This window comes from Ascaphus truei (genome assembly GCF_040206685.1).
Source record: "Ascaphus truei isolate aAscTru1 chromosome 16 unlocalized genomic scaffold, aAscTru1.hap1 SUPER_16_unloc_1, whole genome shotgun sequence".
In the NCBI taxonomy this organism is placed as follows: Eukaryota; Metazoa; Chordata; class Amphibia; order Anura; family Ascaphidae; genus Ascaphus; species Ascaphus truei.
Genome location: NW_027453855.1, coordinates 416,967 through 436,966, shown reverse-complemented (window position 1 = coordinate 436,966; position 20,000 = coordinate 416,967). Strand labels below are relative to the sequence as shown.

General features: G+C 45.6%; 1 protein-coding gene across 1 annotated transcript in view; it reads right to left on the bottom strand.

The window, feature by feature from the left end:
- Positions 1 to 20,000, bottom strand: part of OGT (O-linked N-acetylglucosamine (GlcNAc) transferase) — a 61,999-nt gene that overhangs the window by 9,074 nt on the left and 32,925 nt on the right. The window contains 10 exon segments of the mRNA XM_075580852.1: positions 1 to 44; positions 10,773 to 10,940; positions 12,435 to 12,509; positions 12,511 to 12,552; positions 12,689 to 12,859; positions 13,356 to 13,481; positions 14,420 to 14,509; positions 14,853 to 14,949; positions 14,951 to 15,009; positions 15,342 to 15,521. The exon segment at positions 1 to 44 is cut by the window's left edge and continues 109 nt beyond it. Coding sequence (XP_075436967.1) covers positions 1 to 44; positions 10,773 to 10,940; positions 12,435 to 12,509; positions 12,511 to 12,552; positions 12,689 to 12,859; positions 13,356 to 13,481; positions 14,420 to 14,509; positions 14,853 to 14,949; positions 14,951 to 15,009; positions 15,342 to 15,521 — 1,052 coding nt within the window.

Sequence of the window (20,000 nt, the reverse complement as noted above, 5' to 3'; positions counted from 1 at the left end):
ATGCTGCGCGGAACTTCTTCCCCTGTTGCCGCTTTGTTATTTATCTACAGGATGATAAAGATATGCAGATGGGGTATGCAAAACAAAGTTACACACTATACAATGTTACAGTAAAACCATGACTGAGCTATGGTTACAACGTTTTATTGTACAAGTTTCAAAGAGACTTGCAATGGATTGCTTTTGCCCACGTGAAGCACTGATAATTAGCACCAGGGCTTTTGGTTACAAAGTAGGAAACCAAAGCTGATCAGTGGATTTTCTCAATACAGATATCCTTTGTAAGGCCTCGTTAAGGGTGCCTGCGTCGAAAAACAAAGTATTTAAAGTAAATACCAGTTGTCAGGGAAGAAGCTACCCTGTCGCCGAAGTACGGAGTTGACGCTTGCTACAGTTTGCATAAACAACGCAAGTTGTTTTTTCAAGCTGCAGCAGCGTCACTGGTACTTCGGCAGCCAATCAAATCATTCGGGAAAGTGTAGTGAGAAGAGAAACACCCATCCCTAACCTCAGGTCTGTAGACCCGCCTCCTGAACGTTTGAAAAGGTCTGCTGGTGATGATGTGCACACATCGCCCCGCAGACTGACGCGCGCACACGCGCCCTCCACCTCCTGTCTCTGCCACCCTGAACGAGGCCTTAGGCTTTGTTCATAGTGAAAGCGAGTGCCACGCGCGACCTTTCCTCTCTGGCGATGTGTAGACTGTAGGTTTTTGGAAAGCGAGCAACGGGGTGGGCGTGGTCATGACGTGGAGGGGCGTGTCAGGCAAGTGCATGCATGAGACCATGCTTTTAGCAAATAGTAAAATGCATAATACCATGCAATTTACAGAAGTATTCTGCAAACATAGTTACATAGTAGATAAGGTTGAAAAAAGACGTACGTCCATCAAGTTCAACCAATGCTAAATTTAGACAACAGATACTTTATCCTATATCTATACTTACTTATTGATCCAGAGGAAGGCAAACACAAACCCCAGTGTCATATCATCCAATGATATCTCATAAGGGGAAAAATAAATTCCTTCCTGACTCCAAGAATTGGCAATCGGATGAATCCCTGGATCAACATCCTTCCCATGTTTACTTATTTGGTATATCCCTGTATACCTTTCCCATCTAAAAAGATGTCCAACCTTTTTTTGAACAAATCTATTGTATCTGCCATCACAGTCTCCATGGGTAATGAATTCCACATTTTAACTGCCCTTACTGTAAAGAACCCTTTCCTTTGTTGCTGGTGAAATCTCCTTTCCTCCAACCTTAAGGGATGGCCCGAGTCCTTTGTACTGCCCTAGGGATGAATAGTTCTTTTGAAAGCTCCTTGTATTGTCCCCGAATACATTTGTACATCTGAACCCCGTTATAGAGAGGTCCTTGGGGTCCACAACCCCGAGACCGCGTTATAAACGGGGTCGCGTTAAAATTTCACCGGCATCTAGCGTGGTGTCACTTTATACCATATAATTCAGGAATTGAACCCAGGCCCTTTCATATGCTAGTTAAGATTTGTACCTCTACACCACAGGAGCTGTGTGATGTCATAGACATCTAGAAATAGACTTAACATTTAACATTGCTATGTACTCTCTGGCAATGTGTTGTAGAGGATAAATATATTTATAGGGTATGTCCGGTCACACCAAGCCTATAGTGTAGGGGTAAGAGGTAAGGCATTGGGATCAGAAGGGTTAGGGTTATGGTTAGGTTATCCTGAGTTCAATCCCTGCATGTGTGTTTGTACAAAATGTATTAATGTTCAATTCCCACTTGGTGTGTGTGTATGTGTCCGGTAGTAAATAAAGCATTGAATTGAATGTTTTAAAAAAAACAATGGCAGACGACGGCAGGAGAGCAGAGAGATTAGCACATGGACAGCTAGAAAAGGAAAGCACCAGTAAGGCGGCAAAATAGAGTATTTGAGATGCCGATAAGGCGGCAAAATGGAGGCTTTCAATTCGGGAGCCATGCTCAGACCGCGTTATAAGCGGATTCGCGTTGTAGCGTATCGCGCTATAACGGGGTTAAGCTGTATATAGTTATCATATCCCCTCTTAGACGCTCTCTTTTCCAATGTAAATAAATCTAATTTAGCTAGCCTCTCCTCATAAATTAGATTGTCCACCCCCTTTATTAATTTGGTGGCTCTTCTCTGCATGCTCTAGTTCCATAATGTCTTTTCTTAGGATTGGTGCCCAAAATTGTACTCCATATTCAAGGTGTGGCCTTACTAATGCTTTGTAAAGGGGCATAATAATGTTTACTTCCCTTCCAGCCATTGCCCATTTAATGCAAGATAAGATCTTGTTTGCCTTTGCAGCTACTGCATAACATTGGGCACTATTGCTAAGCCTGCTGTCTACAAGCACTCCTAAATCCTTATCAATCAAGGATTCCCCCAATTTATCCCCATTTAATTTGTAAATCGCCTTTTTATTCTTGCATCCCAAATGCATAAAACATACAGGACACCTACAAGCTCATATTAAAACCCCAAAATAACCATATATATTTAGGTACCGTGTATAAGTTTCACTGTATGTGCACTGAGCTCTGTCTGTGTTTCATGTTCTGTCTGGTTTTAAATATATATTGCCATGCTCAGTAGCACTCTTCTGTGACACTTATATGCTTATATATATGTTGTGGTTATTTTGGGGGTTCAATATGAGCTTGTAGGTGTCCTGTATGTTTTACAATTCTTGTTCAGCTGGTTATTAGCTGATTGGAGGATGGCTCCTCCTACCTAGTTGAAGCTCACCCCCTCCCACATTTAAATGGTTAAAAGCTCACTCCATAGCATCTCCCACTCTCAGGGAAACTTGCTTGCTTGCAGTTTGATTGTGACAAATCTTCCTGGTAATGTACAGGTTAATAAGAGCTTCAATCAAACTTCTATGCAACAAATTTTGACAGATCTTACTATATATAATTGAAAGCACTGTATGCCTGTCTGGATGTCTGGTGTCCCTAGGGACAATCGCATTGCACCTTTGGCCTGTCACTGCGCCTCAGGCCATGCCCGCCCCCGCACACCTCTCATTGGTCGTCCATGCCCGCCCCCGCACACCTCTCATTGGTCTGCGGCCAACACCACTGCCACACTGTGACAAACCCTCACTGAGCTACACCACTGACACACTCTCCCACCCTCACTGAGCTTTGGGAATCGCAGCACCTAACCCTCACTGCTCTGACACATTTGCACCTCTGAGACATTGGAAACTTTTTTGGACCACGCTTCACAACTCTCACCAGACAAAACCCTGCAACACCTGCTACCAATCAGGTACAGACTCTTTCCTCCATAAATATTTATTTCACCACTGCAAACATACACGCACGATCACATCCACACACCGCCTCTTCAAAACACCACCCCCCCCCCCCCAGCCCACATCGCTGTCTGCTCCAGGCCTACCGACACACCATTAACCCCCCCCCCCCACCCAAACAACATCATAACCCCCCCCCCCCCGCTCCTCACCTCGCCGATGCCCACTGCACGGAGCTCCTACACACAGGCCGCAACCCGCCATTAACCCCCCCGCTCCTCGCCTCAGCCCACTACACGGAGCTCCTCCACTGGCCCCCAGCATTAACCCCCCCCCGCTCCTCACCTCACCTCAGCCCACTGCACGGAGCTCCTCCACAGGCCCCCAGCATTAACCCCCCCGCTCCTCACCTCAGCCCACTGCACGGAGCTCCTCCACAGGCCCCAGCATTAACCCCCCCGCTCCTCACCTCAGCCCACTGCACGGAGCTCCTCCACAGGCCCCCAGCATTAACCCCCCCGCTCCTCACCTCAGCCCACTGCACGGAGCTCCTCCACAGGCCCCCAGCATTAACCCCCCCGCTCCTCACCTCAGCCCACTGCACGGAGCTCCTCCACAGGCCCCCAGCATTAACCCCCCCGCTCCTCACCTCACCTCAGCCCACTGCACGGACCTCCTCACAGGCCCCAGCATTAACCCCCCCCGCTCCTCACCTCAGCCCACTGCACGGAGCTCCTCCACAGGCCCCCAGCATTAACCCCCCCGCTCCTCACCTCACCTCAGCCCACTGCACGGACCTCCTCCACAGGCCCCCAGCATTAACCCCCCCCGCTCCTCACCTCAGCCCACTGCACGGAGCTCCTCCACAGGCCCCAGCATTAACCCCCCCGCTCCTCACCTCACCTCAGCCCACTGCACGGAGCTCCTCCACAGGCCCCCAGCATTAACCCCCCGCTCCTCACCTCAGCCCACTGCACGGAGCTCCTCCACAGGCCCCCAGCATTAACCCCCCCGCTCCTCACCTCAGCCCACTGCACGGAGCTCCTCCACAGGCCCCCAGCATTAACCCCCCCGCTCCTCACCTCAGCCCACTGCACGGACCTCCTCCACAGGCCCCCAGCATTAACCTCCCCGCCCCTCGCCGACGCCCACTGCACGGAGCTCCTGTTCTTTTAAAAATACTATTTTACTACATATTACATAACATTCACATAACATTAAAAGTTTACAATACAACATTTACACATACTTATTCACGGTTCACATCCGGGCAACGCCGGGTCTCTCAGCTAGTTTACTATAATCATTCTTCCTGGTAATGCACAGGTTATTAAGAATTTATATTAGTGTTGGGTACCCTTGAGATGTGGTCTGCCGTGTAGTGGCTCAAGGGCTTACAACACTTTGGCCAAAATGTTAAACTAAAAGACCATTTTATTTAATAGATATCTATACATATATATTAAGGCAGCGGTGCGCAAAGTGGGGGGCGCGACCCCCAGGGGGGGCGGGAGATTGTGCTGGGGGGGCGCGGGCAGTTGCAGAGGCCCCGCGCTCTTCCCCAGGCATTTAAATTAGATGCCGGGGATCGCGTGAGGCCCCTGCAACTATTTACTTACCGGGATTTCAGCCGTCACACGCCCATGCAGCGTCATCTGACGCGGCTGAAGGAAGGCATGGGGGCGCGAGAGCCGGGGCAGAGAGACAGGGGGGCGCAGCACAAAAAGTTTGCGCTCCCCTGTATTAAGGCACTGTACCGTGTATAAGTTTCACATGATGTGCACTGAGCTCTGTCTGTGTTTCATGTTCTGTCTCTGGTTTTAAATCCCAAATGCATAACCTTACATTTATCTGTATTAAACCTCATCTGCCATTTACCTGCCCACGTTTCCAGTCTCTCCAAGTCCTCCTGAAGAGAAATTACATCCTGCTCTGATTCTATTACCTTACACAATTTAGTATCAGCAAAGATGGAGACTTTGCTCTCGATGCCAACCTCAAGGTCATTAATAAACAAGTTAAAAAGCAGGGGTCCCAGTACCGATCGTACCGATCCCTGAGGTACTCCACTCACGACTTTAGCCCAACCTGAAAAAGTTCCATTTATGACAATCCTCTGTTGTCTGTCCTTTAACCAGTTTTCAATCCAGGTGCATATATTATTACTGAGTCCAATTTTCTTTATTTTGTACACCAACCTCGTGTGAAACCAAATCAAAAGCCTTTGCAAAATCTAAGTAGACCACATCAACTGCATTACCCTGGTCTAAAATTCCTACTTACCTCCTCAAAGAAACAAATAAGGTTAGTTTGGCATGATCTATCCTTCATAAATCCATGCCGACTATTACTAATAATTTTGTTTTCCATTAGGTATTCCTGAATATTATCCTGTATTAAACCTTCAAGTAGTTTCCCTACTATTGAAGTCAGGCTTAAAGGTCTATAATTCCCTGCTTGTTAATTAGCTCCCTTTTAAAATATAGGCACCACATCTGCTTTACGCCAATCTTGTGGTACTGAGCCTGTGGAAATGGAGTCCTTGAATATTAAATATAATGGTTTTGCTATTATTGAGCTTAACTCCTTGAGAACTTTTGGATGTATGCCATTGGGGCCAGGTGCCTTATTTACTTTCATTTTTTAAGGCGCTTATGAACTTCTTCCTCAGTTAACCAATTGTTCATTAATATGGAGTACATACCTACACTATGTCATGCACCTTTGGAAGGTGGACCACGGCTCGGTTAATTGGATTATTTATATAACTGTAGAACGGTGTGAACTACCTTATTTGTTTCTTTGAGGAGGTAAGTAGGAATTTAGACCAGGGTAATGCAGTTGATGTGGTCTACTTAGATTTTGCAAAGGCTTTTGATTCGGTTTCACATGAGGTTTGTGTACAAAATAAAGAAAATTGGACTCAGTAATAATATATGCACCTGGATTGAAAACTGGTTAAAGGACAGACAACAGAGGGTTGTCATAAATGGAACTTTTTCAGATTGGGCTAAAATCGTGAGTGGAGTACCTCAGGGATCGGTACTGGGACCCCTGCTTTTTAACTTGTTTATTAATGACCTTGAGGTTGGCATCGAGAGCAAAGTTTCCATCTTTGCTGATGATACTAAATTGTGTAAGGTAATAGAATCAGAGCAGGGTGTAATTTCTCTTCAGGAGGACTTGGAGAGACTGGAAACGTGGGCAGGTAAATGGCAGATGAGGTTTAATACAGATAAATGTAAGGTTATGCATTTGGGATGCAAGAATAAAAAGGCGACTTACAAATTAAATGGAGATATATTGGGATAATCCTTGATGGAGAAGGATTTAGGAGTGCTTGTAGACTGCAGGCTTAGCAATAGTGCCCAATGTCATGCAGTAGCTGCAAAGGCAAACAAGGTCTTATCTTGCATCAAACGGGCAATGGATGGAAGGGAAATAAACATAATTATGCCCCTCTACAAAGCACTAGTAAGACCACACCTTGAATATGGAGTACAATTTTGGGCACCAATCCTAAGAAAAGACATTATGGAACTAGAGAGAGTGCAGAGAAGAGCCACCAAATTAATAAAGGGGATGGGCATTCTAACTTATGAGGAGAGGCTAGCTAAATTAGATTTATTTACATTAGAAAAGAGGCGTCTAAGAGGGGGATATGATAACTATATACAAATATATTCGGGGACAATACAAGGAGCTTTAAAAGAACTATTCATCCCAAGGGCAGTATTAAGGACTCAGGGCCATCCCTTAAGGTTGAGGAAAGGAAATTTCACCAGCAACAAAGGAAAGGGTTCTTTGCAGTAAGGGCAGTTAAAATGTGGAATTCATTACCCATGGAGACTGTGATGGCAGATAAAATAGATTTGTTCAAAAAAAGGTTGGACATCTTTTAGATTGGAAAGGTATACAGTAGGCCTGCACAACTTTTTAAAGTGAGAAGGGCCGAACTGCTGCAACGAAAAAAATTTGGGCCGCATGGGTAAAATCATCATTATTATCATCATCATCATCTCCTCTCCTCCAGCACCTCTCATCATCATCATCATCCTCATATCTCCCCCAGCACCCCTCATCATCATCCTCATATCTCCCCCAGAACCCCTCACTTTCAACCTTTGCGATACTCCCCATCTATCTCTCATACCCCCATCTCTCCCCCTCACCCACACACATAATACCCCCATCTCTCCCCTCACCCACACACATAATACCCCCATCTCTCCCCCTCACCCCACACATAATACTCCCCCTCCACATCAAACACACAATACCCCCCTGCACACAACATACATCCCACCCCCCCCCTGCACCTCCCATCCTTCTCCCCCGTGCACCTCACATCCTTCTCCCCCCGTGCACCTCCAATGATCCTCTCCTGCACCTCCAATGACCCTCCCCTGCACCTCCAATGACCCTCCCCTGCACCTCCAATGACCCTCCCCTGCACCTCCAATGACCCTCCCTGCACCTCCAATGACCCTCCCCTGCACCTCCAATGACCCTCCCCTGCACCTCCAATGACCCTCCCCTGCACCTCCAATCAACCCCTTGCACCTCACCCCCTGCACCTCAATCACCCCTCCTGCACATCACCTCCTGCACATCACCCCCTGCACCTCACATCACCCCTCCTGCCCATCACCTCCCCTTCACATCACCCCCTCCTTCACATCACTCCCCTGCACCTCACATCACCCCTGCACCTCACCCCCTGCACTCACATCACCCCTCCTGCACATCACCCACCTGCACCTCACATCACCTCCCCTGCACCTCACATCACCTCCCTGCACCCTCACATCACCCCTCCTGCACATCAGCTCCCCTGCACATCACACACCCCCCCTGCACATCACACACCCCCCTTCCCCTCACATCACCCCTCCTGCACATCACCTCCCCTACACATCACCCCCTCCCCTTCACACATCATCCCCCCCCTGCACCTCACATCACCTCCTCACCTCCCCTACACCTCCGATCACGGTGGGACTGCGCGCGCTCGCTCACAAGCAGCGGGCACCGGAAGTGCCACACGAGAGCGGGCTCTGCTCCCCCGGGGAGGAAGGGGAGAGCGGGCTCGGCTCCCCGGGGAGGAAGGGGAGAGCGGGCTCGGCTCCCCCGGGGAAGAAGGGGAGAGCGGGCTCAGCTCGCGGGGGCAGGAGAGGGGGCTCAGGAGGAGGAGGATGGTGGGGGAAAGCAGCCGCTGAGTCATTGTGCCCAGCGAAGTCATTAAACAAAAAGTGTAACCTTGGTGTTGGTTCTGGTGGCCATAAAATCTATTTTGATCAGTATTGAGAATACTTCGGTATGTAGAGTCCACTGTCTCTCCTAAAATCCGACTTCGGCTGAGAATCCACTTTCACATTATGCGACCCATGAATGCAAAATGCGACTTTGTGGTACATTGTTGTCCACCCAATTAAAAATGTGATTTACTTTTTGTGCCTCCTTGCCTGTTGATATAGGCGACTGTGGTCGAGTTGTCGGACGGAACCTGAAGTGGGAAACTTGATTACTTTGAAATGAAGAATCGCCAGAAAAACTGCTAGCTTCTCAATATTTCCTGACAAACTGCTCTCGTTTTGACTCAACACACCTTGGACATCAGCTGATAAAGATGTGCTCCCAGCCGGACTGACTGGCATCTGTCATTGTGATCTTCCAACGCTTCGTCATAAGAGTATCCCTTTGAAAGTTTCTCGACCTCCTCCTACCAAGCCAGCTCGAGTCTGACTAAGGCGTTTCTGGTCCTGGAGCAAGAAGATATCCACCCTAAAAGGACATATCAATGGAGCGGTCGCATGTGTTTGAGCCCATGGCAGCACCACCACCATGGAGGCTGACATGAGGCTTTGTACTTTTATGCAATTCCTCATTGTCTGTCAATCTCAATTCCCTGCATTCTTTCTTTAGTCCATAATTTCGCATTGGGGCACGAAGACTTTTTTTCCTTGGGCCATATCAAAGCTAAATCCAGGAACATGTAGCTCCTGGGAGGGGACTAGAACACCTGTCCCAATGGATAATCCAATCAAATTCTGTAGGATGTCTATCACGACATAAATCGACTTTCAACTGAGTTGAGTAATTTGCTTTCAGCATCCGATCACTTAAGTTCAGTATGACTTAAATCTCTTGTCTTAAAACTGCAGCCAGGACTACGATTATCTTTGTGAAAAATCTTGGTGCGGATGAAAGGCTGAAGGTCTAGGCCTTATACAGCAAATCGCAGATATTTTTGGTGTCTTTTGCATATTAGAACATGAAGATACGAGTCTTTTAGATTATGGCCAGTCATAAAACTCCTGGATACAAACTGTTGATAACCGACTTCGCAGCTCTCAGCCTCTCAGATGACTGCAACAAAAAAAACTCAAACACGTTCCTTTGAATCTTTCTGGACTTGGCACTTCTATAACTGTATTCGAGCTGCGGAATTTGTTTCCAATATCTATCACCGCTTTCTTTTTGATACAGGACAATGTTGATGAGGAAAGATCTTTCCAGGTGGGAAAACTAGAAACACTATTGAATAGCCTCTTTTCAGTGTCTGCAACACCCACTAATCCATTGTAATCTGAGGCCACAGGTGTCTGAAGATCCCCAGCCTTCCTCCTTCTGAATGTTGTCCATGGTCCCTTGTGAATTGTCAAAATCACTTTGTTTTGAGAAGATACAGCAGCAGATGAAAAAACGAAGCACTACTCCTGGAACAATAGTAAAGGACTAAGAGTACGTATTCCGTAAAAAAAAAAAGATCAAGGTAATAAAGCGCTACACGTTGGTGGGGTGACAGTTCCGCTTCTCGGAGTTCCGCTCCTACGGCGTTTCCCAATGTATACCCATATTCATTAGGTTTGCGCTCAGCAGCTGAGAATCTGGCGGTACAAAGAAGGGGGCTGCCATGTCTGCGCATGCGCAGAACGGGGACAGCCGACGTCGCGCATGCACAGAACGGGGGGGGGGGGGTGAAGGGGGACTGCAAATCTGCGCCTGCGCAGAAGCCGAAAATAGTCGATTCCTCTTTTTGCCGATTTTCGCTTTGCGGCGGCGCCAGGGAACGGAACCCACCGTACGAGCGGGGCCTGCCTGTACCCACAGACCTGTGCTGCTGTGTGACGCAGAAGAAAATGATTTTGCAGAGCATGTTACTTTGAAAGGAGGGAAGGATGGGGAGGCGTCAGAATGTGACCGGAGGCCGGTGTTTACCCAATACAGATTTCTACCATTCACTCATTTAAAAAGATGAAAGGGCACAGGTCTGCTGGGAAGAAGAAAAAATAGATCTATATTTAGTTTCAGGAGCATGCTGCCGGGAATCAGTCAGAGATAGATAGATAAGAAATACATGTGCTACTTGCATACACCCAAATACAGTCACTGAGTGTAAATAGATTTTAAAAGAGATAGCACCAAACTGGTCCCTTAGCATATCTTTTTACTTTCCACTCCTGCTTTTATGGGTGTCTGTTTCCCCTCTTACCTGTGTTGTTGCTAGTCCATTGCTGATATTAAATCCATTGATTGTTATTTGAATTTGCCCTCGATTTATCATTTCAATTACCGCTTCTGCTATGGTGTTCATAGGAATAACTGGCATGTTCAGCGCAGAGTTACTGTCAACATTGTCTCCACTATCTGGGCACTTCATCTGTAAAACACAGAACAGGTTAGAAGCCTATTGGCCCATTTTATCTCCTGCAATGGAGATGTAAGGGCATACAACGGAATTTAAAAGCTCATTATAATGCAGCGGTGTTTGATATATTTGATTAGTTTCTATATCTATACTGACAAAGCCCATAGTATGGTCTCCCAGGAGAGAATGTTTGCATTATTTGTCAAGAGTCCTCAGGCCTTTATCTTCAAGGGGCAAACAATAGATTAATGCCATGAGTTACCATGTGGCTACAAAGAATGATGACATCGAAAAGTTGAGACAAGATAAATCTGCCTCTGTTCTTCCTAGAGAAGGTTTTCCAGGCAATATAGAGTACACCACAAAATGAGGGAGTGAGGGCGGGTTCTGTAAGCAGCTTACTACTATGCAAAAATCATCCCCCCAACACAGTGCACAATTAAACACAAAAGAACGCATCAACGTCTGAAACAGTGTGCATAATAAAACAGCAATGCACAGTAATGGGATAGTGATTAGTGAACAAGCGCTAGTTATAACAAGTGTAAAAAGTTATAACTATCAATACTGTATGCCCATCTATATTACAATGTCCGTAAGCTGCCTAAAAAGTCAGCTTATTTTCTGGGGAAATCAGAGATAGATATACCAGCAAAAAAATGACTTCAGTGGCGCTGGACAAATGTGAAACAAAGGTAATGATCTCAACCAAATGAGAATGATTTGTGAATTCAAACCCAGCGTAGATAATTCCTGGGAATGCTGCTCAGCTGTGGGAATTTCTCTTGTGGATCATGATGATATCACACATGCAAGAGAAAATAAAGTGCAAACATAGTGCATTATCTCAGGTGATTAGTATAGCTGACACCAAAGACAGACAATCTAAGATATTTGGAAGATTAGACACAATTTGGAAATAGGTATTGATCTAGACCAAAAATGTGTTGCAAGCACTAAAAGAATGGAGTGGCATATATCTAATACAAATGTTTTATTAAAAAAATCCCTAAAAACAATAGCATGTAAACACCGTCAAAAAAGCTGAATTGGACAGATCATATTCATCCTTTTCTTTCAGCGGTGGTGAATCCTACTCACGAGAAATAGCTCGGTCATATGCCAGGTAAGCAGCAGTTTCTCAGTCTCTCTGTGGAGTCCTCCTCGTGTCTATTCTTCCAAATATCTTAGATCTTTGGTGTCAGATATACTAATCACCTAATGCACCATGTTTGCACTTTATTTTCTCTTGCATGTGTGATATCATGATCCATGAAGTAAATTCCCACAGCTGAGCAGCATTCCAGGAACCATCCACGCTGGGTTTGAATTCACAAATCATTCTCATATGTTTGAGATCATAACCTTTGATGTTTCACATTTGTCCAACGCCCCTTAAGTCATTTTTTGCTAACAATGCACAGTAACTGCACGGGAAGCGCTTTCCTCCCCAACACCAGAGGGCACTGCTAAAGAAGACTGATGTTTCAGGAAAAGTATTCTTACCTTCACAATTTTCACATCAGGCAAAGTTTCCAAAAAGGCTTTTAGATCGATTCCATTAAGGACTATTCTGTTGTCTGTAAATATGTCCATTGGATTTGAAGTCAATTACAGCTTTTTTCTGTGAAAAACAAGGATGTTCTTACTCTTCAGTTGTTTCTGACCATCAACAAAAATATTATAGTGACAGGAATGTACATACCTTTAAATGAGGGAACATGTCAACAAAAATATTATAGTGACAGGAATGTACATACCTTTAAATGAGGGAACATGTTGGCATGATCGCCAATAAAAAATGTGTTGGGCATGTAAGCTAGTCTCTCAGAATACTGTTCAGCAACGTCAATGGGAGAAGTTTCTTTGTCAGTGATGATATAATCCATAAATGGAGCTCCACTTGTTCCCGGATACCCCAGCCACATAGCTATAAAACAAGTTTCAATGCAACAACTTGACAATAATACTTTAGAAACAGATAATATACTGGATACATTCAAATTTCCAGTATCAAATGTTCTTCACTACTCATAACAAGCTCCTCTAGACCTCTCTCTGCACTAATGCTGCACCAAAAGCATTTGTTTTGTGAACCTCCACAAACAATACTATTCAGGTGTGCTCAGCTCTGAGGGAGGATGGAAAACGTATGTGCTTTCCACATCACTCAGGAACCTATTTACCAAATTGAGGAAACTATTCTTTCAGGCTTGGGACAAAGATCCCCATGTGGACCATGTAGAAAACCTACAAAGGTTAGAACACAATCTTGTCAGGTACATTTTAATGAAACACCTGGAATGGTCAGCTCTTTAAAAAATAAACAGATATCACATCTTTGTATCGTCTTTGTCGGACTTCTGCTACTTTTGCCTTTATACTCTATGAATATCTCAAAACTTGTTGATGTAAGATGCCAGATACCTGAATTGGTGCCGCCCTGAGCGCAAATAATTCATTCCGGGCCCCCTTGGTGTAGCCATTCATATTAATTAGGATGTGGACTCCGTCCTGGTGGATACGATCTGCTGCTTTCCCATTACAAGGAATCTGAGGAGACGGGCACAAATTCAGATCGATGCACAAGCAGACACATTACAACTCGCTGCAATGGGAGAAGTAACAATACTCAGTACAGGGCTCGTTCTGCCCACTGCTGGGAACACTCTTTAGTTGGCTTCGTACAAAAAGAAACATCTGTATCTGGCAGACTTGTCATCTAATGACAACCAATGCCCTTCTGCAGCTGCAGGAGTTCTATTAAATATCCATAGGGGTTCCATGCATAAGTCCAATATACAGTATATGTATTGTTAGTACGTATTAGGAGGCAAGTATGGTGCCCATTGAAGTGCTGCTGCTCATGTAGTCACCTGAATTGGTTATCTGTAAAAGATGAGCGCATAAAACGCTTCCAATGGCGTAATAATAAAATGTAATCACAAAGTACAAGTTAAATAAATAAAATTGCACATGGCATGCACGGAGTAACGCTGCTGAAACCTAGAAGAGTTGTTGTCTTGACCTGGCGAGTAGGTTCCTTCCTCTCTCTCTCCTCTCCTTCCTCTCTCTCTCTCGCTTCCTCCTACCACAAGGGGTCCTGCCTAGCATCCTAGCTGATTCAGAGATCCTCCCCATCTAGTCTCTGATGGTGCCAGTGCTGACCTCACAGCCCTCACGACCTCTCAACCAAGCCTGCCTCAATTGGTCTCCCCCTACTAGTTTTGTGGGGCTCCTTCCACTTCCTCAGAGGTATAATTAGGTCTGCTCCCAGAATCGGCTAGGACACCCTGTGACAGGAGGAAGCGACCTACTCACTAGACCTAGACGAGGACTCTTCTATGCTTATGATCCATGAATAAACTGTTTACATCATTTTTAGTTTCTAAGTGTGCGCATGCGTATGTGTGTGCATGCGTATGTGTGTGCATGCGTATGTATCACTGCTGGTATGTAAATTACATGGAAACGAATATAAACTCACTCACCTGGGACAAATCAACAAAGTGGTTCGCTTCTGCCATAACTTTTACTCGAAAGTTTGTGCCATCATCAGGGCTAAGAGCATAGCAGAAAACCTGCAAGAAAAGAAAAGAAAAGGAGAGAGAGAGAGAGAGAGAGAGAGAGAGAGAGAGAGAGAGAGAGAGAGAGAGAGAGAGAGAGAGAGAGAGAGAGAGAGAGAGAGAGAGAGAGAGAGAGAGAGAGAGAGAGAGAGAGAGAGAGAGAGAGAGAGACAGAGAGACAGAGAGAGAGAAAGAGAGAGAAAGAGAGAGAGAGAGAGAGTGATACAAATATATGTAATTCAAAAGTAACATGTTACCCATTTTTATGTTCTGTATCCCATTCCCCACTTTTCTTAACAAAAATTCAATAAAGAACAAGTTTTCAAAAAAATTTTTTTAAAAATACACACATTCTTACCTCAAATTTATCTGGATTATGCATGCCAGGTATTGACTGCATAAGGTGGGAAGTAGGATGATTTCCAAAGTCCGAGCTCACGTACCCACCCTCAGTCGCCCTCACTGGCCTTCAGGTCCTTTGGATGATCATACGGTGGTTTGTGAAGGACATTTATCTGCCAAAATTAAAAAGAAAAAACAAAGAAAAAGCATTCAATTGCATGATTACATACCAAGAATTTACTCTTTCAACATGTCTGGATACAAACAGAACTATGAAAAGCAAGAACTCGTGTTCCACACTTTTGCTGCAGTTTACCTGTGCAGATACCATTGATTGTATCGGTCTGGAGATCATCCATGGAAGCCGATATTGCATTCTTGAGTGCACCTTCTACATTACATATGGGCAACCATAAGAAATAACAGAAAAGAGCTACTCCAATGCTCAGAAACTTAGCACACCACCGTTCCTCATCATTTTGGTTGACTTCTTGAAAAGTCTTACCTTGTCCAAACAGAGGTTTCCATGTCTTTCAGCAATAGCTTTCCTGAAGGCATGAGACAGCGGGTACAGCATACTGTGGTGAGGATGCACAGAAGGAAGCCTGTTCTTTTCCAACTGGTCAGCTACAATACCGACCAACTTCTTCATTCGCTCATCATAATCTGTCCAGTCGCAAACAATCTAAAGATAACAAATAAAGATGTTTTAAACCAGGGGTGAGCAAACTTTTATGCCGAGCCCCCTTTTAATCCATAAAATTTCTCGGGCCCCCCCTGCCTTATGTAATCAAAATCACATGACTTCAGTGCACGTGAGCTGGTTCAGCCATTGAGGGCGAACCAGCTTTGTAACGCCCCCGCCACGCGTCTACAAAAAAAGTATTTATAGCTGAAACTACATAACTTAAAAATAAATATTATAATATTTGTCTAATAGCGTTCCCATTTCTGCTGTATTATTAATCTCTCTCTTCCCGCCACATTAGAACCTCTCAGACCTCTCTCCCCTCTTTCCAGTCTCTCCTCTCCTGTATTTCTCACTCCCCCTCCAGTCCCTTTCTATTCCTCCCCTCAGTGTCTCCCCCTCCATCCCCCCAACTCTCTTTCCCTCCAGCCAGTGTGTCTCTTTCTCCCTCCACCCATTGTCTCTCACTCTCTCCCCTCTTCCAGTCTCACACTCCTCTTCCAATCTCTCCAACTCCCTGTATTTCTCACTCTCCCTCCAGCCATTGTGTGTCTCTCTCCCTCCTGCCAGTGTCTCTCTCATCCCCATCCCCATGTAGCTCTTTCACCCCCCCTCCCCATGTCACACTCACTCTCACCCTCCTCCCCATCTCACACTCTCACCCCCCTCATGCCACTCACACCCTCCCCATGCCACAGTCTCACACACTCCCCATGTCCAGTCTCACTCTCCCACCCCCCCATGTCCCAGTCTCACTCCCCCCCATGTCCCAGTCTCACTCCCCCCCATGTGCCAGTCTCACTCACCCCCCATGTGCCAGTCTCACTCACCCCCCATGTGCCAGTCTCACTCACCCCCCATGTGCCAGTCTCACTCACCCCTTCTCCCCATGTCACACACGCTGATACACTAAGCAAGAAATGCTGCTGTGTACTGTAGCACAGCGGAGCACAGCGCCACCTAATGGCCAAAAGAAAAATTGCAGCTGCAGACGGCTTTTTTTTCCTCTGCTACTGGCAATATCGCCGCTGCTTCCTGCGCCCCCCTAAACAATCTTGCGCCCCCCCAGGGGGGCGCGACCCCCAGTTTGCGCACCGCTGTTTTAAACAATTATAGTAGTTACATAGTTATATACTATAGTTACATACTGTAATTAGTTACATGTTATATACTAGTTACATACTGTAATTAGTTACATGGTTATATACTAGTTACATACTGTAATTAGTTACATGTTATATACTATTGTTACATACTGTAATTAGTTACATAGTAGATGAGGTTGAAAAGGACAAACGTCCATCAAGTTCAACCTATGCTAAATTTAGATGACAGGCACTTTATCCAGGGTGCACAAACTGGGGGCGCGGCGGTTACAGAGGTCCCGCGCTCTCCCCAAAGGCATTTAAATGAAATGTCGGTGGATCGTGCAAGGCCTCTGTAACCAACTTACCGTGGCCACCTTGACATCAAATGACACAGTGGGATCACGCGACGTCACGTGGGGGTGGCAGGGTGGGGGTGGCAGGGTGGGGGGAAGATTGCGCACCCCTGATTTATCCTATATCTGTACCTACAGTATAATTGAAGTAGTCTTCACGTTTATGAGGAAACATTAATTTGTATATGTACGTGTGTATACACACACACACCATCCTTTTTAGCCCTGGTCAATCCACTTGCTAGATTAAGGCTCCCCAATGATCTTCTAGTAATTGGGATTGCAAACCTCTCCGCCGCATTTGAGATGGGACCGGAGCGTGTATGTAACTATGTAACTACAGGCATACCCCGCATTAACGTACGCAATGGGACCGGAGCATGTATGTAACTATGTAACTACAGGCATACCCGGCATTAACGTACACAATGGGACCGGAGCATGTATGTAACTATGTAACTACAGGCATACCCGCATTAACGTACGCAATGGGACCGGAGTATGTATGTAACTATGTAACTACAGGCATACCCGGCATTAACGTACACAATGGGACCGGAGCATGTATGTAACTATGTAACTACAGGCATACCCGCATTAACGTACGCAATGGGGAAGGGAAGGAAGATGGAAGGGGGGGGAGAGAGGGGAGGGAAGGGGGGAGAGAGGGGAGGGAAGGGGGGGAGAGAGGGGAGGGAAGGGGGGGAGAGAGGGGAGGGAAGGGGGGGAGAGAGGGAGGGGAGAGGGAAGGGGGGGGGAGAGGGAGAGAAGGGTGGGAAGGGGGAGAGAAGGGAGGGAAGGGGGGAGAGAGGGGAGGGAAGGGGGAGAGAGAGGGGAGGGAGAGAAGGGAGGGAAGGGGGGAAGAGGGGCGGGAAGGGGGGGAGAGAGGGGAGGGAAGGGGGGGAGAGAGGGGCGGGAAGGGGGGGAGAGGGGCGGGAAGGGGGGGAGAGGGCGGGAAGGGGGGGGGAGAGGGGAAGGAAGGGAGGGAAGGGGGAGAGAGGGGAGGGAAGGGGGGGAGAGGGGAGGGAAGGGGGGAGGGAGGGGGGGGGGAAGGGGGGTAAGAGGGGAGAGCATTTTCAGCCGCCTGCACCGTACATTGCATGTTGTGCCGTCTGCCTGCCCGCGCACAACAGCTTTCGGCAGCCGCCGCCTGCACCGGCCATGCGCCCGCTTTAAATAATATTGCCCCCCCAGTTTGCGCATCCCTGTTTTAAGACACGCTTTCAAGGGTTCTACTCTCTCAGGTCAAGCAATACTGATTTACAGAAATTGAATTAGTTTAGCAGATTGTAATTTTGGATTTACATCTAAGGCAGATGAGTTAAAAATCAGAAAAAATGGCCGAGAAGCGACTGGTAAATAAACAGAGTATGAAATGTATGAAAGGGACAGTGAGGAAAGGAGAGAACATGTAGGACCATGCCTCCATCATTAGTGGGAAGGGGAACTAAAGAGTAAGATTACCAGATGCAGGTAGAAAAGTTACATACAGTTATGATTGTGTGTAGGAAACCCCATATCAGTCCACTTTTTGTGTCAAAGCATTATCATTTTAAGTTCAAATCTTTATGTTCTGAATGCTTTTAAACATTAATTTCAGGATTTGGATTTTTAAATCATTTATGGAATTATCTGGCTGTGAGAAGGGATGTCCACTAGAGTGCAATATCTTCCTTCCTCATTGTGTTATTTTGTGTCTGTGTAGGTTCATTCTGGATTGACGCTTCTGGTTGGTTTTACCAATGTAGCATCCTTGGTCACACTTGCTGCATTGAATCATACACACCACATTCCTGAATGTGCACCAGTATGATCCTTTAACATTGTTTATGACTGGCATATTAGAACGATCAATTGCTAATCCAAACAATAAAAAAAAAAAATTTAAGTATCACCTAAAATAAAAATACTCATTTATTTTGCACCATCACAACTGGCCTAACACAGCTACTTCTATTTACTACATTGTTCTTGCGTTTTCCTGTTCTTCAAGCAGCATGTAAATAGTTTTGCCCTTCATGGATATTATTGCCTTTGCTTCTAAAAAGGTTGCATGGTACGTCATTGCTGGTTTCTTCTTGCTCATACTCTGCTGAATTATGCCCTGTGTTATCTGTGTTGACATATCATTTCATGTAGATGTTCTCAGCTCTCTTTATGACACGTGCAGTGTTATTGTTGTTCCATCATCTTTGAGTGAGGCAATTTGCTGCTTCATCTTCTTAAAATGTATGTTATTTTGGATAGTGAAACCAAGACCAATTAGTCTACTTCCAATCACATAAAAGATACCCACTATTGGCTGCAACAGATCTCGGACTTTGCCCTGCCTAAGAAAAAAAGCAGGATTTGCATGGATGAAACAGAATAAACCACATTTAAGTTGTACAAGAACTGATCTGTCAAAGTAATAAATATAAGACGTACCACAGTTCAGTATTCGTAGATCACAGATAAAAGCAGTTGATTCTGTCTACACACCAGCTGTTTTAAATTAATGATGAACCGTATATTGATTTTATAAGGAACATTTACGAGAATAACATAGCAACCACTAGATTAAATAAAGATACAACCAAGAAAAGGATCAGTCAGGTGGACACCATGTCACCAAAGCACACAAACACCGACATTGAATTGGGAAGAAAAAGGAATCAAATCAATTGTGAATACGTCACCTATGATTTGCAGATGACATTGTTATTTTTGCCACAAGTCCACAAGATGTCCAGCAATGAAGCAAGAAAATGGCCCTTCATATGTGTCAGCAAGACCGAAGTGATGTTCAATAAATGGGCCAACTTTGCAAATATCAAAATAGATGGAATAGGACTAGAGGTAGAAAACTAGTTCTACCTTGGGTAGCAGGTAACAATCGATGGATACTATATGAATAAAATTAATAGAAAATGAAGATGTAATGGAGTGCATTTTAAAGAAACCAGACCATCTTTCAAAAGAACCTACTACTATGCCTCAAAAGTAAAGTGTTCGGCAGGAACTTCCGGTGACGTCACCCGGTATGGACGGCTGCT